At 37.9% G+C, this 25,501-nt stretch overlaps 1 protein-coding gene across 2 annotated transcripts in view; it reads right to left on the reverse strand.

Annotated features, from left to right (window-relative positions):
• Positions 1–5,597: 5,597 nt before the first annotated feature.
• MTHFD1 (methylenetetrahydrofolate dehydrogenase, cyclohydrolase and formyltetrahydrofolate synthetase 1) overlaps positions 5,598–25,501 on the reverse strand; it is a 73,289-nt gene continuing 53,385 nt past the window's right edge. For both annotated transcript variants that reach the window (XM_026698623.2, XM_087922297.1), the window contains exons 24-28: positions 22,719–22,896; positions 19,306–19,413; positions 18,118–18,270; positions 9,218–9,324; positions 5,598–5,885 (exon numbers count right to left, since the gene is read on the reverse strand). In XM_026698623.2, the coding sequence (XP_026554408.1) occupies positions 9,235–9,324; positions 18,118–18,270; positions 19,306–19,413; positions 22,719–22,896 (529 nt within the window). In that variant the 3' untranslated portion in view covers positions 5,598–5,885; positions 9,218–9,234. The remainder of the gene's footprint in view (positions 5,886–9,217; positions 9,325–18,117; positions 18,271–19,305; positions 19,414–22,718; positions 22,897–25,501) is intronic.

Below are 25,501 nucleotides of genomic sequence, written 5' to 3' on the forward strand. Positions count from 1 at the left end.
TAATGATCCTTAAGAAAAATCATGGAAGCAGTAATTGAACACAAATCAGCTCTGTGGATGGTGCCCACTTTGTGGATCATGTCAATTGTTCAGCACCCATATGCCTTGGCTAAGCAAATAAAATGTAGGTGGGATATGAGTTTGTGAATGCATTAAAAAAAAAACCTGCTTAGAACTGGTTAACACCATTTCCCTAGCATTCTCTATTCTTAATGTCACTCTTACCCACCTCCCCCCCCCCCGCCCACAAACACACACACCACACACGGACCTTTTACAGTGTGGAAGACTACCTTCTCTCTGAAAATTCTAAACAGGATAGTTTATGTCAGATCATGTAACAATTCTCTGGGGTAGGTTTTTCATAGCACCTGATTATCACATCTCTGAACCGCAAAATAGGATTCCCCAGCTGACGGTCTATGCATTTTCTGTTATCTGACATTTATCCTGAAATAACCTGCAAGGTAGCCAGGTTTTATGTGGTAGCACGCAAAATCAGGCAAAGGATAATTAAGAACTAGTGATTTTATGCTACTATTTTGGCGTTTATACAGTACTGTTCTCATGATTAATTTTAATTCCATTCCTCTTTTGTCATGTGTGTAGCTGAAGGAAGCTTCTTAGTATTCTGTTTTTAACGCTGGTTTTAGTTAAAATTCTTTGTGTGTGTGTGTGTGTGTGTGTGTGTAGATAGATGATAGATAGATAGATAGATAGATGATAGATAGATAGATAGATAGATAGATAGATAGATAGATAGATAGATAGATATATAGATATATAGATATGTATCTCCTAGATATTCTGATTGAAGGCAAATGGAGAAGTGGGAAGCTGTCGATGAGATGGTCAAATAATGCCATTGAGCCAATGAACATGAATCTGGGCAAACTTTGGGAGGCAGCATAGGACAGAGGAGCATGGCATGCTATGTATGATTCATGGGATCACAAAGAATTGGACATAACTTAGCAACTGAACAATAACAAATTCTGATTTTATCAATTCAGCTTTGCATATTCATATAAACAGTAGATTGCCTCTGTGCTGGTTAATGACTGCAATAAAACCTTCCTATCACCTGCTGCAACATCTTAACTGAGAAAGCCAAAATGCCCGACATCCTTCCTCAAGAGAAGCCCAGTTCCTTGTGTCTTCTTTCAAATGTAGCAAGGACTCATGCAGCGACAAAGTATGGTTAAAACCAAATGGAACAAAATTCAGCCTAGACATCAAGAACTTTTGACTGTAGCAACTGTGGGTTCTCCTTCCCTAGAGATCATCAGACAATGCCTGGGAGTTTATCTGTCAGAGATATGTGTGAATCCTGCCCTGAGCAGGGTGTTGGACAGATGACCTCTAGGATATCATCAAATTGTGATTTTATATAGGCTTCTGTAAGGACAGAATTCAGCTTTAGTCTTTGCATAAGACATGACTGAATCAATTGGATCACAGCTGATGCAGAGACATGAAAAAAATGGCACTGACTAGGCTTCAGTGAGTGAAAGTGTTTGCCTACTTCCAAAGGCAGAGCAATAAATCATGTAGACATAGAACAAGAAACTTGCTGATGGCTCTGTGTCAAGACCTTTCATGATTTATTCCTCATGGCACATGAGCCATTCTATTACAGGATGATGAATTACTATGTTAAGAAACTATCAAACTAGCTGGCTCTACAAACACCAACTATATTATTTGAATATGTTTAAAAAGATCCAAAGGGAACATACAACATTTTGGAACTCTTTGTACTTAGACAAGCAAATAATTGCTACAGGAATTTCTGACATCTCAACAGTTAGTTATACACAGTAAGCTTTTCCTTCTCACAAGTACTCCTTCCTGTGACAGCCAATACTTTTTCCCCTATTGTTTTGTCATTGTTACAAAATTAAGTACATGGCAAAAAGCTTGGCTGCCAACTGGACATGAAAGCTGTAGCCAGTCTTGGTTCTCCCAGGGTTGTTTAGGATACAAGCCCTCCAAATTCATGTACAGCTGTAATATGCAGCATGCAAAAAGATTCACAGATTGCTTCTTAAAATAGTTATATGGCAGCCACTCAATAAGCAACTGTGTGGCTACTAACCCATATGGCTGTTTAAGGTATCATGTGGAAGTGAGATAATGTGCAACAAATAGTATTTTGCAAGCTATGAAAGAAAAAAAGGAAGCTTCCCACCTAAAATCAGATCAAACTACCAGAAAATCGTGTCAAAAAATGGAAGGGCAAAAGTGAAGGGTGGATGTTTTGAGTTTAGTAATGTATAAAACTATCTTAAACCTCATTAGCATATCTATCTAATCACTATTGTTTGCTGTGTCAAGCAACAATTCTCTGGGAAACCATTCAAAAATGCTTTTCTATAATGCATTCTTTAGACTTTTAAATTGGTGATGCCAGGAGCTCAAATTATGCAAAATGGGCATAGCCTTGTCTGTCTATCTTGGCCTTGGGATACTTGTTAGATTTATTGAGGTAGCACTAAGTTAGGGAAAGAGAGGCTATGGTATACAGAAGTGAATTTTGAACAGTTTAAGAGGGAGGTGCAAGATAACATTAATAATCTCTTTAAAGGAAGAGTGATGCAATACATGTGAATCCAAATATGCATCAAAATATGGCATATTTGGCTCTTTTGCTTTCATTTCCACCAAGACATCCTTCAAAACAAAGGATTTCACTTTGAATCCAGCCACTGTGGTGCATTGCAGATAAAATCTCTCCCCTTATCACCCCTCCTCAAATATCGGAAGCTCTGCCCAGAAAAGTAATGAAACTCACCAAGTTCCTCTACATTAATCACAAATGTGCTCAAGAGCTTTTCAAGGACGCCAGTTGATTTCTCTTAATTACAAATCTGGCAGCAAATATATTTTAATTTACACATTTGCAACTAATCTGTATGTACATGGGCATGTGGGCATGACTATCCATATTTCAAAAATTATTCAGAAGAATTTGTGTTGGATCTTGCCTAGTTTAGCAGTGTTCTCCTATTCGTTAAAGAACCTTACTTTTTTCAGGCTTCTACACAAGCATGGAAGAATAATGCTCCGTATGCTGCTGCTGCTGCTGCTGCTTTAAGGAATCTGCTCATTGAAGCTAAGGCAATAAAGGTTGGCCTCCTTTCAGGAGCGTCCACAGAATGGACACCAAGTCAGAACATGATCTGTGATGGTGCGAATGAAGCTGTTGATATTTATGTACACTGCAAAAACAAGCAAGGGCTCAACTGCACCCCTGTGGCCACTAGTTTGACTTTTTAGACCATGCTCTATGGAGTAGCAGAGAGATGCTACACTCATGTAACACCCAAGGTGCTTATTCTGAAGCACACCAAGTTCTAATAGGACTGTGGAAGTCCCAAAAGTGCTTTTTTCAAGAGGCAATTGGACATTCTGGTTTTTCTTTGAAGAAGTTTCGCTTCTCATCCAAGAAGCTTCTTCAGCTCTGACCAGTTGCCTCTTGAAAAAGCACCTTTGGGACAACCACGACCTGGATGACTGAGAATCTCCATAGGACTATGGAATATTTTGCTACTGTATTTCATTTAGAAAAAATAAATGCAAAAACAGAATAAAACCAATTTCTTTGGGGATATTGAGGGACTATTCAAACATGATCCAGAGGAATCTCTCCATCTTCTAGGTCTTTGAGTGTTCCCATCTCCCCACAAATATAAACAGTGCCAACATAGCATCAAATGCAAAGTTTTTGGATTGATATCAGATTATTTTTTTAAATCAGACCTGATCAGAAATTTGCCTATAGTAAGAAAACAAAAATAGCAAGAGTGTCAAAATGCGTACTATACCCGGCCAGCTATTTCTGTGGGCTTACAGCTCCCACCATAGTCAGCTATTATTATTCTGGCTGGGCACAATCAGACCTCTTCCTGAACATATCCAGAAGGCCAAACATCCTCCACAGCCTTAAAAGCAAGGATTTTCCATTGGAATCTATGTAACTGGACAGGCAGATGTAGACTTCTTTATCCAAAGTATCTATCTGCATCTCTCCCATCATTTCTTCTATCTTGTAAGATCCAGCAGAATTAACACATTTTGAGTTCCATCCATTTGGCACCATCATCTGATGTCTGATCATATCCTTCTGTGCCTGGACCTGGAATAGCATCCCCATAGCAGTTGAAACTGTCCTGATCCTGCAGTTCCTTAAACAATCCATGAAAACCTGTGTATTTCCCTAAACTCTGGGATGGGTCAGGATGTATACACCTGGAGCGTACTTTCTGTGTTAGCTATGCCATGTGTTGTTCCCCGTGTTTTTGGGTTGGGGTTTTATGTATTGTGCTTGTTATTTTGTGTGCTGCTTGTAAGTTAACAGAATAATAGAGGGAGAAAGGGACCCTGGAGATCTTCTTGTCCAACCTCCTGTTTAAGCAGAAGACCCTATATGATTCCAGACACCGTTTGTCCAATCCCTTCTTAAAAACCTCCAGTGATGGACCATCCACAACTTCTGGAGGCAAGTCATTCCAATGATTAATTGTTCTTACTGTCAGGAAATTTCTCCTTAATTCCAGGTTGGATCTCTCTTTGATAAGCTTCCATCTATTACTTCTTGTCCTGCCCTCAGGTGCTTTAGATAATTGGTTGACCCTTCTTCTGCGTGACAACCCATCAAATATTGGGAGATTGCTATCATGTCACGTCTAATCTTTTTCTTTGTTAGACAAGACATGCCCAGTTCCTATGAACCATTCATTGTATGCTTTAACCTCCAGCTCCCTAATAATCTTCGTTGCTCTTCTCTGCACTCTTTCTCGAGCCTCAAAATCTCATTTGTATTGTGGTGATCAAAACTAGATGCAGTACGCCAAGTCTGGTCTTACCAAAACAGTATAAAGTGGTACTAAGACTTTACATGATCTTGATACTATCCCTGTTGATGCAGCCTAGGACTGCATTGGCTTTGTTTGGCAGCTGCAAGATACTGCTGGCTTATATTTAAGTGGTTGTCCATTAGGACTCCTAGATCTCTCTCACAGTTACTGCTGTTGAGCTTGGTACCACCTATATCTGGGCATTTGGTTTTCCTTGCCGAAGTGTAAAACCTTACTTTTCTCACCACTGAATTGCATTTTGTTGGATAGGGCCCTTCTAGATCTTGAGCCTATCTTCTAAAGTGCTGGTTATGCAAATCTAAATAAGGAATAAATAGGAAAAATCTCAGGAAGGATAAAAAAACATACAAGAGATTTTTTGTAATTAGCAAAGAGAGGAGGTGTCCTCTCCTAAATAGCTCATATAACGCTACCAAAATTAAGCATAACACGGTCAAATCTGTTTGGTTAAACTATTTCTTTTAAAAATAGAAAATAGTATGTAGCATAAAGTAGAAAAGTATATAACTCATTAATTGGTGAACTTAAAATTAAAGTCTTTGATCAGAAAAGGCGCTTCCATTAACCCACCAGATTTTAAACAGAACAAAATATCTGGTTATTTATTATTATTATTATTGTTGTTGTTGTTGTTGTTATTAAATGCGTGATTCAAAGAAGGATTATGTTTTTGTTTAGTTGTTTACTCATGTGTAAATGTAATAGACTTAATAAAAATTGTATGATTCATAATTAAATTTTTATTTAATCAGGTTGGATCCAAAGTTAAAGCCATATTTTTTTTTAATAAGGAATACAGGCTTGCATTGTGAACTTCTTTAAAAATGTGTCAGTGTTAAAAATATAGATGTTCATTTGCCACAACTAAAAAGCATACCACCGTTTAAAAATACAGTATTAAGATGTGTTTAAAAATAACAACGTTAAGAGTATAATTGTTTCCAAAGACTTCTAGGAACCATGGAGAGCTTATTCAATTTTTGTCAAAGTAAGTTTCTCCAATATCTGCAAAAGAAAAGAAATTAAGTTACTTGTTTAACAATACTAGAAGTCATAATAAATGAATCATACAAAATAAAGAGCCACATTATAATCTGTTATGCTATAAAAATCAATGATAACATAATTTATTCAACATCTGGAAATAAAAAAAGGAAAACATTTCCACATATGTTGTCCACAAATTATCTTATGTCTCCCTTAATATAAAACTTGGAGGATCCACATTGATTTAAACCATATCTTTATCGTTCATATTCTTAAACCAATGAATATCAAAGAAAAGATTACTAATATATCATGATAATGGAGAGGCAGACAAGCTTTTAACAGCCGAGGCTCATATTTTTATTTCTATTGAGATGATATGGCTGAGACTTCCAGTGTTTTTCCTCCAGTGTTTTGTTGAAAGAAGCCAGATTGAAAAGTGGTTTTGAGTGTGATTAGACCTAAATGAAGACTGACTTTGCTGTAATATTCTCACTGGAAAAAATGGGAAATCACATGCTTTTTCTTGAACAGGTGTCACGAAAGCTCAGTAATGTGATTTTTGTGACCTTCCTACCCAAAGAGGAAGCCACAGACTGCCCAAAATGCAGTCTTTTCCACTACATAAAATAATAATTCTTCACGTTGTTTGAACTACTTTTGTTGCTGAACTAACTTATCAACTCAGCTTATCTTGACATATGTTTCGACTTTGGAGACACATTTTTGGCAAGCATAGTCCTTTCAGAAATTCCTGATTCCTTTCTCCTTCAAAACTTGGGTAATGCACGGGAAAATGAGCTAGTCTTGATTTGATGCTGGCAATTCAAAAACCCTTAGCTGAGGAAATGGAAGAAGGAGGGATATTGGAAGGGTGACCCTGATGCTTGAATGCTTGACAAAAATTGAGAGAAGATGAACATGTATCCTGGACTAAAAAAACTGTTTTTAATAAATGCAGTAACATTCCACATCAGCAGAAGCTAATGGGAAAAAGAACTCAGCATGAATGCAAATTCCTAAAGAAGGGAATACTAACAACAAATATTGCAAATGATTCTAATAAATGTGGCTGGACAAAACAACTAGTGAGGGCCTGAGAAAAAGAATATATAATAGGAAATGTAAAGAGGAACAAATCACAAAGAAAGGATAGAAGTAGGTAACTTGAGACTGCAGAACTGATTTCATGAAAATAAAAACTCAAAATTCACTGACATTAGTCAAAAATGGTGTGGAGACAGTAACTTGATCCTTAACACCAATAAGACCAAGGAGCTTATAGTGGACTATAGAAGGAATAGATCAGACACCCAACCCTTGCTTATCAATGGAGACAAAGTGGAGCAAGTGGACAATTTTAAGTTTCTGGGCGTTACCATAAAAGAGAACCTGACCTGGGGTGCTCACATTACAGTACTGGTCAAAGGGGCCCAGCAGAGATTATACTACTTGAGACTTCTCAGAAAACAACAACTGAATGAAAAACTGCTGGTGACCTTCTACTTCTGCACCATAGAGAGTATCTTAACTTTCTGCACCTCTATATGGTTTGCCAATTGCACAGTGGCAGATAAGACAGCACTCCAGAGGGTTAACGTCATTGCCCAGAAGATCATTGGTTCTCCTCTCCCCTCTTTGGAAGAAGGATGTATAGCTCCCGCTACCTTAAGAAAGTTCAAAACATTCTTAAAGATCCATCTCATCCTGGGCACTCTTTTTTTGAGCTATTACCAACTGGCAGATGGTACAGGATAGTAAAAACAAGGACAAATTGGCTGAAAACAGCTTCTATCCCAGGGCAGTAAATATATTGAATTCTACATATAGTGCAATATTAATACAATATCAGGTTTTCAATTCAACTGTATAGAATGTGAAGGATGTCTGTTTGTGTTTTATTTTTATAGTTATAATATACACTGATTATGGTACTTAATTTCATTGTACAAGTTCCAATGACAATAAAGTAAAATAAACTAAACTAAAATGGTAAGTATAATTTTAAAAAATGTATTTAGGTATATCCTAAATAAAAGGAAAATAAAAGAATCAATATATCAAACTGTTCTGGGAAGATAGGATGCTAAGAGATAATAAAGAAATGGAAGAACTATTTTAATTCTATTTTGGTTCAGTTTTCTTTGACCCCAGGTCCCCTACATACTGCCACCCTCGCAAAAAATATATTCCACTGAGAAAATCAAAATGGCAGCAGCACTGATGTTCATGTCTGACAGAAACATGATCTTCAGGGAAAAATAAACCACATTCCAAACACAGAAAGAATGAAATCTGAATGAAGCCTTTTGAGAAATCTTTGAGAACTGATGAGAGTGACAGGTGACTGGAGTAGAACAAATGTCAGCCTGGTGTTCAAAAAAAAGAAAAAAAAGTGTCAGTAAACTACAAACCAGTCAACCTACATCAATATTTAGAAGGATATTAGAGCAGATCATAAAAAGAGGTATATGCAAGCACCATGAAAACATGGATTTGTCAAGAACAAGTTTTGCAATATCAATACATATCTTTTTTTAATTAACCTTCTTAAGAAATTATAAGAATACAATTCTTAGTAGACGTAGTAGACATAGTATATTTGGATTGTTGGAAAGCAGTTAATGATCAGCAAAATAGTTAAATATGGGCTGGATGGCACAATAGTTTAATAGCAGGCTTGAAAATAGTATTCAGACAGTATTCAGTATAACTCATATTCAGCCAGTTTGACATCATATTGGAGACAGAATTGGATGCCAAGAAAAAAAAAAACAGTCCTTGGGGCCTCTTCTTTTCAGTAGTAATGACTTGAATAAAAGATTTATCTTAGAAGACAAAATTAAAATCATAGAAATAGAATGAAATTTACAGAATGCTTAATTCTGCACATCCCACCTTGAGTACTATGTACAGTTCTGGGCTCTACATCTTAACAAGGATGCAGAAAAAAAACTGAAACTGAAGGGGAACAAGGATGATAATCAGACTACAAAGCAAGTCTAGTGAAGAGAAACTGAAAGAACTTCGTACTAAGCATTAACTTCAGACTTAACAGTAATGTCTAGTAATGCTTCTGGATCCCATATTGACCTCACCGCCATCCTTGGAAACAAAATGAGGGGCTAGCTACATCTTTTTGTTTTGTTTGTGCACCCAACTGTCTGCACTCATCCCAAAAGACAAGGTGGTACAGATCACTGATTGCTTTTTGATAAATGACTGTCTGATGATTAGCCATGGCAGTTGCTTTGTGGAAGTACTCATTATTAGCCCAAATCCTCTCAAAAGTCTGGGAACTCTTGGTTCACAGAGTAAAGCAACATCTACCGATGTTCTCAAATACTCACTTTTGGTTGTTGATGTCTTAGAATAGTCCGTTTACTTCCCCAGTCACAGGATCCAGATCAATGTCATAGAAACAAGGCCTGGTAGGAAGTCCTGGCATTGTGCTCATCTGGGAATAAAAAAACAACTGGTCTGAAACACATATTCCAAAATTACTTGGTCCTGGGGCCAAGAATCTAATCACTTCCTTGCTGGCTAGTACACCTTGAGCTCCCTGGAACTTTTGTTTTATACTGAAAAGCCCAGCAGAAAAATTTAACTTATTTGATTTGGAATTGGAAAATGTTATCCACACACAATGCACATCTATGTCTGTGCTGTTATTTCATCATGACATCATAATTTGCTTTGGTTGACCTCCCCACAAAAGTTGTAAGTTTTATTAGCACCATCCACCAAGTAGTGAGATAATTTTCAGGGATAGGTGGATCCATCAGTCAAACTACAATTGGGTTTGTTCTGAAAAGTTGCTTCTGATAGTCCTTTTCTCTTTCTTTCCACTTTTCCCTAGCGTAAGAGCCTATTCTAGAGGGTTAGGTTTTTGCATAATGGGTACAAAATACAATAATTTGAGCCTGGTTATTTGTGCTTCAGGTGAGGAATCTGAATTGATTAGTTCTATTACTCATGCTCTGTTGGGTATATGGATACACCAACTAGGTTTGGGTGACTAAATATATAAACCTAGGTTTAAGTGTTTGTAGCTTTAAGCTCCAAACTGCAATGTAATTAGATAATTAAGGGTGCGGTTGCAAGCAGCAATAAGAGGCAGTGAGAGAAACGTAACACTTCCTGCTTACTGATCCCTGGTTGCTGCTCTGGACTGGTCTGGTCCCTGGTTTCTCTGATCTCTGCTGCCTGCTGTTTACTCCTGTTTGAGACGTCTGCTTGTTAATGCTTGTTGGCTACTGTGCTGGATACCGTTTCTACTGAACAAAAGGACTGTTTACTTGGTGAGCTGATATCCTGCGAATAATCAGCGTTGTCTTCGAGAGAAAGGTATCGGAAGGAGAAGATTTACAAGCAGATAAAGACATTGTACTGACTAGTTAATGGACTAGGTTACTGGATGGATATATTGGATAATGACATATGGACTGAATGACACTGCTTAAATTCTAAATGTATTAAATAACTATTTAAAACTACAAGCAGTGTTTTTGTCTCCAGTGTGTGTATACTCTTGGGCCCAGCCTCCCTCTCATTTGGCTGCCTGGCTTGACTGCTGCTGTGCACTCTGCTTGGGGGTTTGTCCCCAATCACTAACATTGGTTATGGGCCCAGCAGTGAGCACAGTCTAACTAACCAGGTTATAGCAGTGAGAGTTGGTGTGAGTTGCACATTACTGTAAAAACAAACTGTTTGTTGAATAGTTATTTATCTGAAGAGCAATGGCACAAGTAAATTTGCCAAGTCTGTCCATGATATCCAGACTAGATGGAACAAACTATGTTTCATGGTCAATGAAATGTAGTTTACTGCTACGAAGAGAAGGTTTGTGGGACATAATAACAAACCCACCAGATGTATCTAACTTAGATCCTAATGTTGAAGAGGATGCCAAAAAGATACAGGACTATGAACGAAAGAATGAGCAGGTTTTATGCATCATAGGACTGACTCTCTCAGACCAGCAACTGATTCATATCCGTGGAGAGGAAAATGCTGCTAACTGCTGGGAGAATCTCAAGAAGATTTATGTTCGAGACAGTGTAGGAGCTCATATCAATCTTACACGGAAGCTGTTTCGAACACATCTTGAGAAAAATGGAGACATGTTAACTCATTTAAACTGTATGAAAAGCATTTTTCAGGAATTACAAGAAAAAGAGCTTATATTTAATGAGTTGCAACAAGTATACATCATACTGTCTTCATTGGATCGAAGCTATGATGATTTTGTGACTGCTTTAGAGGTATTGCCAAAAGACAGTTTATCAGTAACTGAGATTACTGGCAGGCTATTAGAAGAAGCCAGAAGAAGGTTTGAACGTGACCAGCTGAGAGAAGATAAGCCTAATAAAGAAGAGAAATTATCTTCAAAGCTTGAAAGAAACCAGCTTAGTAAAGTAAAGCACCCGGAAGAAGAGAAATTATCTTCGACGGCATACACAATTAAAAAGTGTTTTAATTGTGGAGGCAGAGGACATTTGGCAAGATTCTGCAGAAAAGGAAAAAGCCAGAATGTAAGAAAGCCAAAGAAATCCTTTGAACTAGCCACGTTTAGCAACTGTGATGTGAAGAATGATTTATGGGTGGTGGACAGTGGAGCATCCCACTGCATCACGAGAGATAAGACAAAGTTTATAAAAATGTCTACAAGCTCTCAGCATATATCACTCGCTAACGGCTGGCACCTCAAGGCCAAGGGTGAAGGTATTGCATACTGTCCATGCTTAAACCAGAATATAAAAATGTTGTATGTACCACAGTTAAATATGAACTTGCTTTCTGTGAGGGTATTAGATAAACTAGGTTATGTAGTTACATTTAAGGATAATAAGTGCATACTGGAAAAAGATAACAAAAGGGTAACTGCAGCTTTAAATGGAACATTATATGTCTTACATGATAGTAAGAAAGGGGAGGCACAGACTATATTTAACAATATAAAGCCTCATAATGAATGTATCCATTTATTGCATAGGCGTTTGGGGCATGTAAATTTCAAAATGCTAAAACGCACAGTAGAGTTATCTGAAGGAATAAGGTTAAAACCCTGTGATAAATATTTGCGTTGTAATGTCTGCTGTGAAGATAAGAGTAAAATATTGCCTGCAAATAGGCTAAATGGTTTCAAAACTAAAGAACCTTTAGAAGTAGTATTTGCAGACATTATAGGTCCAAAGAAACCCAGTATGGGGGGTGCTCGATATATACTGAGCATTATGGACCATTACTCTAGATATGGGTTTTGCTACTTAATGAAAAGCAAAACTGAAACATATCAACATTTCTTCAACTGGTTAAAGTTTGCAGAAAGAAAGACTAAACGGAAACTGATAACCCTGGTGACAGATAATGGTACGGAATTTGTTAACAGCAAATTCCAGAATAGATTAAAGGTAGCTGGAATAGAGCACAAGAAATCTGCACCATACAGACCACAACACAACGCATTTATAGAGAGAAGAGGCCAAACACTACAGGCAATGGTTAGAACGATGTTAACTGATTCTGGATTACCTTATTCTTTGTGGGGGGAGGCCACAATGTGTGCTAATAACATATTGAACAACGTTGTTAACTCAACTACTGGTGAAATACCATTCACCATGTGGCATGGCAGGAAGCCTGATCTGAGTTACCTGCACACATTTGGTGCACCAGCATGGGTGCATATCCCTACACAACTCAGGCGTAAAGGGCAACACAGAGCTAAACAATTCTTCTTCGTTGGTTACCAAGCTAACCATAGGGCATATAGATTTTGGGAGAAAGGCACATCTAGGGTGTTATGTAGTGCCAATGCCCAATTTCTAGAGCACATAGGATGGGATAAGTTAGAACAGGATAACAATAAAGAAGTGATTATTGAATCCTATAGAAATCCCATTAATTATCCCTGTAACTTTAAAAATAAAGTAAAGAGAGAAATACAGGAAGAAATTGTGCCCATAGAGGAAGAAATAGAACCAATAGCTGAGCAAGGTGAGGAACAGGAACAGGTAGTAACTCTAAAAAGTCCTCATACAAGCCCTGTAATTCCCAGAAGAACTACACGTATATCTAGACCGCCTGATAGATACCAGGCTAACACAGTGTGCCAAGTAAATAGAGTTCCATATACTGTGGATGAAATAAAAAAGTATCCTTCTAAAGATAAGGAAAGTTGGTATGCAGCAATGAATAAGGAATTGAAATCCTTGAAGGATATGAAAGTTTATGAAAATGTGAGATTACCTGTAGATGTAAAACCCATTGGCTGCAAATGGATTTTTAAGATAAAAACTGATAAGGATGGAAACATAATCCATAAGGCAAGATTAGTAGCCCAAGGATTTAGACAAAGTGCCAATGACTATGATGAAGTATTTGCACCTAGTCTTAAAGCAGCAACGTTAAGGGCAGCTTTAGTGTGGGCTGCAAGCAAGAAATATATAGTTAACCATTTAGATGTGGAAACAGCTTACTTGCACGCCCCACTAAGACATACTGTATATATGAAAAAACCTAGTGGATTTAAAGGTGAAAATAATAATGATTGTTGGTTGTTAAAAAAGAGCCTCTATGGTCTTAAACAATCTGGCTATGAATGGAACCAGTATATTGTAAAAGAACTGAACAATATAGGGTTTAAAGCTGGTTTAGCCGATCCATGTCTGTTTAAGAGGGAGACAAATGGGAAAATATCATTATTATTATTATTCACTGATGATATTGCCTTGATTACTGAGACTAATGATGAAGCAAATAAAATTATAGCATCATTCGGTAAGAAAATAAAAATCAAGCAATTAGGGGAGATAAAGAGATATCTAGGTTTGAATATACTGAAAACACAGGAAGGTTATAAGATATCTCAGGAAGATAAGATACCTAAATTGCTAATAGATTATAAGATGGAACTTTGTAAGCCAGCAAAGACTCCAATGAGTCAGGATATTTGCAAAATGGATGCTCAAAGTCCCAAGTTTGATAAGGCAATATATCAATCTTTGATTGGTAGCTTATCATATATTAGCAATTGGTCAAGGCCAGATATAGCTTATAGTATTAATCAACTGGCACGACATAATAATGATCCGCTTCAATGTCATTGGAATGCATTGAAAAGAATTTTAAGATATCTTAAAGGAACATTACACCATGCACTGTATCTAGAACCAAAAGGTGATCTCATATTGAGTGCTTATGCAGATGCTAGTTTTGCATCAGAAAGAGACACAAGAAAGTCGACTTCAGGAACAGCCATAATGCTGGGTAAGACATTAATAGGTTGGAAGTCAATAAGACAACAGCATATAAGTTTGTCTACTATGGAGGCAGAATTCTCCTGTTTATCACTATTATGTACTGAGTTAATCATGTATAAACAAATGATGAATGATATGGGTATAACTGTAAATTATCCTATAATTGTACATGAAGATAATCAGGCAGCAATTCAAATGGCCACAAATATTGCAGTAAAAACTAGGAGCAAGCATACGGATTTAAGGTACCTAAACGTTAGACAATCTGTAAAGAGTAAAATGATACAGCTGGAGTACTGCATGTCGGAGGACAATATAGCTGATAATTTTACTAAAGCCCAAGGTGCCATTAAGCACCTAGAGAGTTGTGAAAAATATGGGTTTAGACTGTAAGGGTATTATATATTTATATCACCCAAAAGGGGAGAATGTTGGGTATATGGATACACCAACTAGGTTTGGGTGACTAAATATATAAACCTAGGTTTAAGTGTTTGTAGCTTTAAGCTCCAAACTGCAATGTAATTAGATAATTAAGGGTGCGGTTGCAAGCAGCAATAAGAGGCAGTGAGAGAAACGTAACACTTCCTGCTTACTGATCCCTGGTTGCTGCTCTGGACTGGTCTGGTCCCTGGTTTCTCTGATCTCTGCTGCCTGCTGTTTACTCCTGTTTGAGACGTCTGCTTGTTAATGCTTGTTGGCTACTGTGCTGGATACCGTTTCTACTGAACAAAAGGACTGTTTACTTGGTGAGCTGATATCCTGCGAATAATCAGCGTTGTCTTCGAGAGAAAGGTATCGGAAGGAGAAGATTTACAAGCAGATAAAGACATTGTACTGACTAGTTAATGGACTAGGTTACTGGATGGATATATTGGATAATGACATATGGACTGAATGACACTGCTTAAATTCTAAATGTATTAAATAACTATTTAAAACTACAAACAGTGTTTTTGTCTCCAGTGTGTATATACTCTTGGGCCCAGCCTCCCTCTCATTTGGCTGCCTGGCTTGACTGCTGCTGTGCACTCTGCTTGGGGGTTTGTCCCCAATCACTAACATGCTCATTACACCTTAAAAACTGTTCCTACTTGTTCTTACAACAGCATATGAATTCATTCTAAATAATCTGTTTCGTAATTTTGGCTTTTAGTCAAGTTCTCTGTCTACGAAGACTAATGTGGTAAATGCAATCTAGGGATGTGGTGGGAATACCATTAATTCCCACCCTGAGTTTTTTTCCCACCAGAATGGAGACTTATCATTTCCAGAATTCCATTTATAGGACCACAAAAGCCAGGATTTTGACCCTTGAATTCTGAAAGGTACTTCTGCAGGCAGTCAACGTGATAGTTAATAGAAGGTTAGATTGATCACTTTTGCAGACCTCAGCCGCTGCCTGTATCACTGCGAGGGCCATAAATCGATGAGAAGTTGCTGTAACACACTCACAGGCTAGGCAGACAAATGACCTAACAATTTATTCATGTAAAATAAACAGGTATAAAAAGAAGAAATCCTCCACATAAATCTTTTTGTTGTTGTTGGATTTATAACTTCCAGACTATACCAAGTATAGATTACTTAATCCTTTCAACAAGAAAAATATTTACTTTCAAGATACGTTTGCTCTATCTCAACCACACATTTCATTAAACTTGAAATTATTTCTGCATTGGCTAAGGCTACAATCATGTACACACTGAGTATAGGATATGTGAATAGAATATAAACATCTTAAAAGGTCTGAGCAATTTTTGGAGAGGGGAGCACTAGGGTGTTTTCCTACATAAATCTTTTCCTTGCAACACGACACCTTCAACTGTATGCCCCGCTCTTTCCCCTTTCTCTTAAAAAGCTAAACTAGGAAGGAGATTCAGTAATTTTTCACCCTATATTACTTTTCCTAGAAACTTGTCCTGTTACTTTAAATCCAGGATGGGATACTTATTTCAATGTCTTCACTGGAAACATGAGACAGACATTTTAGTGACTGTTATACGAGGCAGCAGTTTTGTAAGTATGATTTTAGGAGCCATCAGGTGGTCCTCAACTTAAAACTATTCATTTAGCGACTGTTTAGTTACAACGCACTGAAAAAGTGGATTACAATTGGTCATAATATCCCTATGCTCAAAATTCAGGCTCACGCCTATCAGCCTCTATTTATGGTGATTGCAATGTATCATGTGATCATCATTTTCAACTTTCCCAGTCAGCTTCCGATAAGCAAGGTCAATGGGGAAAGTTGGGTTTGTTTAATGACTGCATGGTTCACTTTGCAACTGTTAAGTGATTCATTTAAACAACCGTGACAAAAACGGTGATGAAATTAGGAGTGACTCACTAAAAAAAATGACTTTCTTAGCAATGGAAATTCTGATTCCAATTGTGTCAAGTATCCTGCTTAAATTCTCAACCTTGTTTATTGTCATTGGGTCCCTTAGAGCAGTGGTTGCCAACTGATGGGCCGCAGCCCACTGGTGGTCTGCGAGAAAATTTTGGTGGTGCACAGAGAAAAGTCACCCCCCCCCAGCACCCCAAAGCAATTAATCCAGGCTGTGCAGGAACACAAGGCTGCCCCGCTCACATGGCCTGCAGAAACTCTCCCCGTCCACTCACTCCTTACCTGGCAAACTTGCCTGCTTTAGGACTGAAGATTTGATTATTCAGTGCAGGTAGCTGATGGCAGAAACACAGATCTATGACTGAATCTATGATTCTGTGATCAACTCAATCCACCTGCCTGCTTTGCCTGATTTTGGGTAAAAGTTGCTCTTTTTTAAATAAAAAATTCAATATTTATATACATGGTGTGTTGTGAGTTAATTTTATGAGTTTGCTTGCAAGCAAATTTTATGTGACAGGTAGTCAATGGCAGAAAGATAGATCTCTGAATCTGTGATTCTGTGAGCAATTCAATCTGCCTGCTTGCTTTGCCTGATTTTGGGTAAAAGTGGTTCTTTTTTAATTATAAAAATTTAATATTTACATAAATATTTATAATATTTACATACAAGCCATGCCCAGCCAGTCACATGACCAATAAGCCACTCCCACAAATTAGGCCACGCCCAAGAACTGTTTGTTAAGAAATTTGAATCCCACCCCTGCCTCTGTGTTTTTGTATTTGTATGAGAGAGAGAGGTGTGAGAGAGAGGTGAGATCAGATCTCTCTCTCTCTCTCTCCCTCCCACCCTCCCTCCTTCCCTCTCTTCCCTAATGTCAGCAAGCCATCATCAGTCAAAATTCATATTAGTGGTCCCTGGGATTTAAAATTATGAGTTTGGTGGTCCCTGAGGTCTAAAAGGTTGGCGACCCCTGCCTTAGAGAATGCTAAAAAAATCAGCTAGTACTATAGATTGACTTGTATAGAAGACTCAAGGCTTAATTAAAACTCAAGTCATTCAAATTTGAAGATGCCTACACAAGACAAAATGTTTTACTCCGCTGAACATTGCTACAATATGTGCTTTTCTATTTATACCAAAGAACATTTTTGGGGGCTGAAAAATATAACTTGGAAAGAAAATGTGTTTCTTTTTCCACTCCTTCCTTCCTCCTTTTCTTGACCCTAAGCCAGTGATATTCCCCGTAACATAGGAGAAGCTAATCTAGATTCAGAAATGTTATAGCAGAACTGTGCTTAGTAGAAATCTATTTTTAAAAAAGAAATCATACAAAACACACTGAAGGAAAGAAAGGGCTCCTTAATCATAAGGAACACAGGCCAAAAACAAGTCAATGGATAAAAAGTCAGCAAATAAATGCCATTTATTTCAGAGGTGGCCAACATGGTTCCTACAGGTACCAAATTGCCTATTGGACCTGAAATATTATTTTATAATTGAAATATATGAGTAATTGTATAGAATTTCATGCAGGTTTTTTTTAATAGAGGGACCTTGAAGCTAAATAATCCAATACTAACCCAATTGAATCCAATTTATATTAATTCAAGACTTCCAAGCCGTGACACTTACTGTTCCTACTAAGGGATAAAGGAATCCTGCACCCACGCTGGCTCGGACATCTCTTATGGGTAAGATGAATCCGGTGGGCACTCCTTTCTGTTCTGGGTCATGAGACAATGACAAATGGGTTTTAGCCATGCAGATGGGCAGGTTTCCAAACCCCTAGAAGACAAACAGAGAAGAGTCAATGATTGCAAAAGAAAGGACATACCTTGAAGAGTATGCCAGAAAAAAGTTACCAAATTATACAAAGTCACATCCATTTGGCTCTAGCTTTTCTTAGTTTAAGCAGATCAATTGCATCATAAATTGATTCATCTGAGTCTGTTAGATTATCTCTGTCAATCACATGTATCTCTTTTCTAACTATCAAAGATGTTTAGTTTTAACATTAAAAAATAATGTTGAGTAGACATTTTGAAGTTGCATTTCCAATTTATTTGAAGGATCCCTGCTTAAGGGGCAGGCTCTTCAAAGAAGTGACACAGATCTACTCTTACTCTTTCATTTCAACATTGTCTGCCCCCATTTAATGTTTGTGCCCCAGGTATTGAATATATAAAGCATTCTGTAGATAGATCAGTCCAGCATTAAATATATATGGCAGCCAGGAAAAAAAATGCCATCACAGATGTCAATTTAAGCAAGAAACAGGGCCCTTCACACACTCTGGGATATCCAGTAAATTAAATATCCAGTGAAACTGCCAACTTTGAAAAGTGCAAAATGCATTTTAAATGGACCCACAGGAAATTAAGAAGAAAAATCCTTGTATGGCACATAGAAAGAATGCCTCCATATGAATTAATCTAAAATTGTTTGTGTGATATATATAACACATAATTAACCAAAAAAATCTGGACTGCCATCTGTCAGAAATGGTGTAGGGTCTCCTGCTTAGGCAGGGGATTGGACTAGATGACCTACAAGGTCCCATCCAACTCTGTTAATCTGTCTGTTAAATCCCTCCTACCCTTTTGTATCAAGACATGTTGAATATCATCTCATGAAAGTGCTGTATTAAAGCCATGTCAAATGCTGAAAGAAGTCTTCTCTTCCAAAAGGAAATTTTTCTAAAGAATTTCGCACTAGTTTTACTTCTTAAAAATGTAGTTATGCCCAATTCTGCTTGCATACCCAGATAAAATCAGAAGATGCATTAAGTTTAGCCCAGACACAGGATGCCTGTAGGTGTACCTGTTTGGTATATTGAATGATTTTCAACTCAGCTTCTGGCAGCAGTTCAATGTCATTTGCCCCATAGATCTTCTGTGCAATAATTCTGATCTTCTCTACAACTGGCAGCTTGGAACACATACAAAAAATGGGGAAAATATGTCAGGGTGAGTTTCTTTGATCCTCACAACATACTGAATTAAGACACAGCAACCCTTTGGACTGTAGACAATCACTGCAGTTCCATCAAACATCTTTTTTCAGCAGAAAATGTATTGCAATATAATTGCAACAGGAAAATGGGAAGTTTGGAAGCGGACAAACTTGGCCAGAATCCTCCAATCTGCTACTATCCGGATCTATTTAGATTTTCAGTTCCCCAAACTCCTAAATCAATATGAAAATATCAACACAACCAGGGGTCACTGGCTTAGGAAAATCATTTAGTCTGGAACAGAATATATGCCACTCCCACAGTTATTAGAAACTGCCTTTCCCTCCATAGCTATAGACATAGACTAGGCTGAAATATCACGCTCAACCAAAATCAAACAAACGACATTATGGCTTACTGGGAATAAGTAGCTATGGCTTGGTTCAGATATCACCACCAGCTATGATTTAACATGATATGTGAATTATATAGGCATAAGTTACTTAGGAGGAGTGACATGTTTGAAGCACACACAATGGAGTCTCCCAACTCGCTTTGGTTTTTTCACTGCCACACGAAGTGACTCTTCCTGGAAGCCTGGCACTCAGAGAAATCAGCCATCAACAGGCACATAGAGATAAACATCTACATATCATTCAAGAGAGATAATTTAAAAAGCCAAAAAAGAAACAACCCCCCAACCACTTCCTTGCCAGCAATCATCAGCCTGATAAACAGAGATTAACATCAAGATTAATATTAACCTACCACTCAAGAAGTGCACAATATCCCAACCAAGGGAGGCCAACTGAGATAAACAAACTAACACTAAACAACAGCCTAATCAAGGAATCACCAAGAACATTCCCACCTATATTGACAGGAAAAGCCACTAATATGTACAAAGAGAGCAAACCCCATTCCCTTCTAGCACTGATAATATTACCTAGTTGGGTAATGAAATATCTACAAGAAAACAGCCAAGCTCAGAGAGTACTAAGGAACCCACCACCTCTGAGCTATAAATATTCTCTGCTATCAGCCTCTTTCAGCATCTATATGGAGAAAGTGTTGCTACTTTAGCAGATAAAAGTATCATTGCTATATTGGGGACTACATTGATTCCTGCACAACCAACCAGTAGTCCAATTGGGCAGCGTTACTGTGGGGTGACAATTACCACAAACCCATGAAAGGATGACATATGAATGTGCTTTCTTTTTCCTGACTGAGCAAGAGTCAAAGCTGTAACATGGTGTGCTGGTTATGACTTAGTGTAGCCTATTCAACAATCTGTGATTAAAACAACCATAGCTTAGCACAGGGGTGTCAAACACAAGGCCCGTGGGCTGGATCCGGCCTATGGGGTGTTTAGAACTGGCCCATGGGGCCCCCTTGGAAACAATGAAGGACTAGCCCATGGGGCCTCTGCTAGAGAAATAGAGCTCTGCCAGAGAAAATGGAGCAAAAACGGCCTTCTGCAGCCCTCTGCAAGTGAAAACACAGTAAAAATGGCTTCCTGCAGCCAGCCCTCTGCCAGCAAAAACAGTCTGCTATAGGCCTCTGCCAGAGAAAATGGAGCTCCTAGGCTTCATTTCCGCTAGCAGAGCACTCGGGCTACCATAGGTGCCCCAACAGGAGTGACGTTGAGCTGGCCACGCCGCCCTGGCCATGCCAACCCGGCCCTTGAGGTTGAACACAAGCCTGATGCGGCCCTCAATAAAATTGAATTTGACACCCCTGGCTTAGCACAAAAGGGGAGCTAAGATACACATAGACTCTGAGAGGAAAGATGAAATTAATCTCTCCTCCCCAGGGCCTCTGGGATCTGTTTCTTTACTACTACTAAGTGATGGCAATTCTCCATACTTATTGACATTGTCTTTTTCCTGGAGGGTGGGGAATAATAAAATGTACCCTGTGGCATACATATGTTTTATACACAGGTCATGTTGCATGCCCATACAAAAGGCAAAGAACTTTTGTCATTTTGATGAAACCTAAATCACGTCAATGAATACATGTAAAATGTAGCTTTATACAGTTATAAGTCACAATAAGACATAGCCCTTTAAAATTATAACTCTTTCTCTATGCTTTTCCATTGAATAAGTCTCTCAAATCACTCCATGAAAGAAGAGGAGATTACAAGAAACTTGACAGGAATGACAAGAAAGTTTCAAATTTGTCCAGGGCACTAAAATTTAGGGCTGGTAAGAAAGAAAAAATGTGGACAGAAACTTAATGACAGCTAAAACAGCTTGATTTCTAGTGAGTTTAAGTGTTCTTTCAAATCATCCATCATCAAGACACTAAGTTTTAAAACTATTATTTTCCTCTTGAACATAAAAATCAAGTTCTGGCTACTGGGAACAGCTGCAGATGATGTTAGAAAATAATTTGATTGTGCTGCTGAGTCAAAGACCATGAAACCTGAATTAAATTTAGTTGAAGAGAGCCAGGATATTTGTCTGCATTTATAAATCTGGTTCAGCTAATATCCCCATGGAAGCCAAGACAAATATTTCTGTAACCAGCTGTGATAATCCTGCATATCTGGTCCTGTTGTTGTAATCCTGCTCAATATCCAAGATTCTTCACTTTCCGAAATTATTTATTTAAAATACTGCATTTCCTTCTAGAGGAGCCCAGCAAATAAAACAGGGCATTGTAGAAGCTAGATAAGCAAAAGGACCTTTCCCCAGAGAGTTGTCTTCATCCCAGATTTTTACCCAGCTAAACTTTTTCAACATCTATTAACATATTTCACAGTTTTTAAGCTGCGAGTCTCAAATTTCCTTTGCTGTTCACAATCTTATTTATAATAGGATTATCACATTTTTCTTAGCCTTCATTATGATTTTGGAGCCAAAGTTCACTCCAGCTGAAGGGCAAATCTTTCAGTGACGGGTACTGTAGAACAGAATAATCTTAAGGCAAAAACACTGATTTCTGCCAACTGCTGTAATTACTTGAAATGATGCATTTAAAATGACATCCACCCCCAGAAGGCAGGGAAGGGGAAAAAAAAGAGAGATCTTTTATTACTATATTGTCATTTTCTCCATATTGTAAACTATTTGTAAAAGAAATTGTCTTCCTTTCGAATGCTGAGTCGCATGTACATTAATCCATTAATACAATCAGCCAGCCAATCCATCTCATAGCATACCCATTCCTTTTTATACAAAGTTAAAAAAAACAAGCCATCGTTTTCATCTATTTGTTTTGCATTTCGTTCCTTAACATTTCATTTCTCCTTATAAGATATAAGCCTTACCTCCACATCGTACAAGAACCGGAAATGGCTTGGGGCCTGTGATGCCCTTTGCACGGCTTCTGCTAATGCCACCGCTCCTTTACCTCCATCAGCCCAGTGGGTGCATTTGACAGCATCAAAAGCACCAGCTTCCTTAGCCAACCGGATGACCAGCTGTAGTTCTGCCTCTGTATCTGATCTGCAAAGGCAAACATTACCAGGATTTCTATTAGAGTGCCAATATACCAAGGCTTAACCTTTCAAACATTTCATTGGCCACAATTAATATACTGGATGTCAGCATTCCAGGGAAAATCCATTCCTGTCAGTAACTCCAAGACACTCATCATCTCAAAGTACTTTTATTAGAATACCACCTGGCACATTCTGTGGAATTCCGAAACTAAAAATTTTCCCAGGTTCCCCAAAAGGTCCCAACCTACAAACCATCCCCTTTCCCCTCATCATCACATCACATGAACCAATCCCAAGTAGATTCCAATTCTTTCTGCGCCACTCTCTTTAACCTTGAACTATCAAAAGAAATATATTTTGTCTACTAAGAGCTACTCAATTAACATCACCTCCCTCCCACTTTCTCCAGCTATACGGCAGCGATGAATTCCATAGCTGACACTGGAAATGACCTGCCGCCTATGCTGTACAAAACATCTTTCCAGTTTCAGCATCACTGAACTTCAGAAGCATGCAAGGACTACTGCCAACCATGGTTAGTTTGGAATTGTGATGGTTATGGTTAAAGCTAACCATAGCTGTTTCATCATTAACATTCAGTTGGACTGTCACTGTTGTCCTTTAAGAAGTCGCTGGTTGTTCTCAGGCACTGAGCCAAAAAGATAGACGAGGTGGCTATACAGCAATAGTGTACTTCTCTAGAGAACCATGGAAATAATGTTGCAGAAACCATTAAAGCAAGTAACAGATCCAGAAGTAGCATATGTTAAGCAGGAAAGTACAACACAAGAGAGAGACTCACACTTAGTAAAATTGGAGGGGGGGAAGAAGCTACAGATAAACTTGTAAGATTTTGTTATTGGAGCCTATTGTGATAAAAGTGTAGTCTTTTTGTTATAATTTCCTGATTTGGTTTACCTCATTCATTTGGTCCAAAGAGCAACATATTTTATTTTATTGTACTGTATTGTATTTATGATTATTTATTTATTATCTATGATATCTCACTTGCTGTTTGTATATACACTGAGAACTTGTGCGTCTGAGACAAATTCCTTCTGTGTCCAATCATATCTATTTCTATTTCATTCCATCCCACCCTATTTTTTTTTGTATTGGGTATTTTTAACCCTTGCTACTAGTGTTGAACTGCCTATCAAGCAGGTGGTTATATTAACTGATTAAACAAATGCATTCAAAATAAAAGAGAAGAATTTGACAAGGGAAAAACACCTATGCAGAATGTTTAATCTTGGTGAAGATCATAGTGAAAGAAAAACACCAACCTCTTTGACAATTAAATACTCAACATTATAACTGAACACATTTCAGACTGAGTATAAAAGCTATATGGGAAGGGTAGAAAGAAAGCAAAACATGGCTAGGAGTCCTGCTGTATTTTTCAGGCCTGTAAAATGCCCCAAACTCTTCAAGCTGGGATGGGGAAACATAGGAACTATTTCCTGTAGGAGAAAAGGGCTGTTTAAGCTTCTTTAGCTGAGGCGATATTCCAGATTTGTCCTTAAGGGAAGGAAAAACCAGTGAATAAACTGATATTCTCTTTTGTTGCAGAATGACACATGCAATTACTTGCCTGCTTCTCCCTTCTCTACACAAAGGAGTCACCACCACAAGGAGGTGCAAAAGTGTGTTGGGTATGCTGGGCCTGAGGACTTGAATCTAGAAGGGCGGGATTTCTGTAGCAAATACCATAGAAGCAATTCAGCTACACTGAACAGAAGATGAATAACATGAAATATTCCTTAATGGATGTAAGAGAAGCTGGGGAAGGCTTAATTTTTATTCTATTATTGCTTGCTGCAAATCAGTAAGCATTTCATCTTCATGCCATTCTGAGATCACCTCTCTCAAATCATCTGGCAAGCATGAAAAAGCCTTGCCTGCTAAGCCAAGGTTTATTTTTTCCAAGGTTGAGATGGAGATGGAGACATAACACAATAGAGTCATTGCAGCAAATCTCGTTACTGAAATCTGTGCAGTTTATTTACTTTTTTTAAAAAAATGTATGATCTCTGGCTAGCTTACAACAATAGTAAAAACCCTGAACCATTAAATGTGAATATTACATTTGTATACAAATAACACAAAAACATATGCAAGAAGGACCAACAGATGGCTTAGGAGGGAGGTAGAAGATATATTCTATTTACCCCTGCAAGTAACCTTACATGCGAATATTTACCACATTTCAAATCACCACCCACTCAGCTACCTGCATGTGTGAACCAGGGTTCTGAAAATCTAATCTGAGGGAAACACTTCCGTAATGAGGCAACTTGGCTCAACAGACCTTAGAAAAGATTATAGTGTTTCCCAAAATGAACATATGTTAATATTTTATCTGCATTCATTTTTAAAAATGAGGACACGTTGACTGTTAGAGTGATAACAGTCCATCTCTTCTATTTTAGATTTTACTACCCTGTTTTTCTGCATTGTTCAAGTACCAAGAACATCTCTACAAGCTGCCAGTGAATTGTACTTTTAATGTGAACAAAGGAGAAAATTACTAAATGAAGAATAATTATGTCAAATCTATTTGTTGTGATTTACATTTAAGTCAAATTTCAATTAAATCAAATTTAATG

This window comes from Pseudonaja textilis, chromosome 1 (genome assembly GCF_049901715.1).
Source record: "Pseudonaja textilis isolate UNSWEBS1 chromosome 1, rPseTex1.2, whole genome shotgun sequence".
Taxonomy (NCBI): Eukaryota; Metazoa; Chordata; class Lepidosauria; order Squamata; family Elapidae; genus Pseudonaja; species Pseudonaja textilis.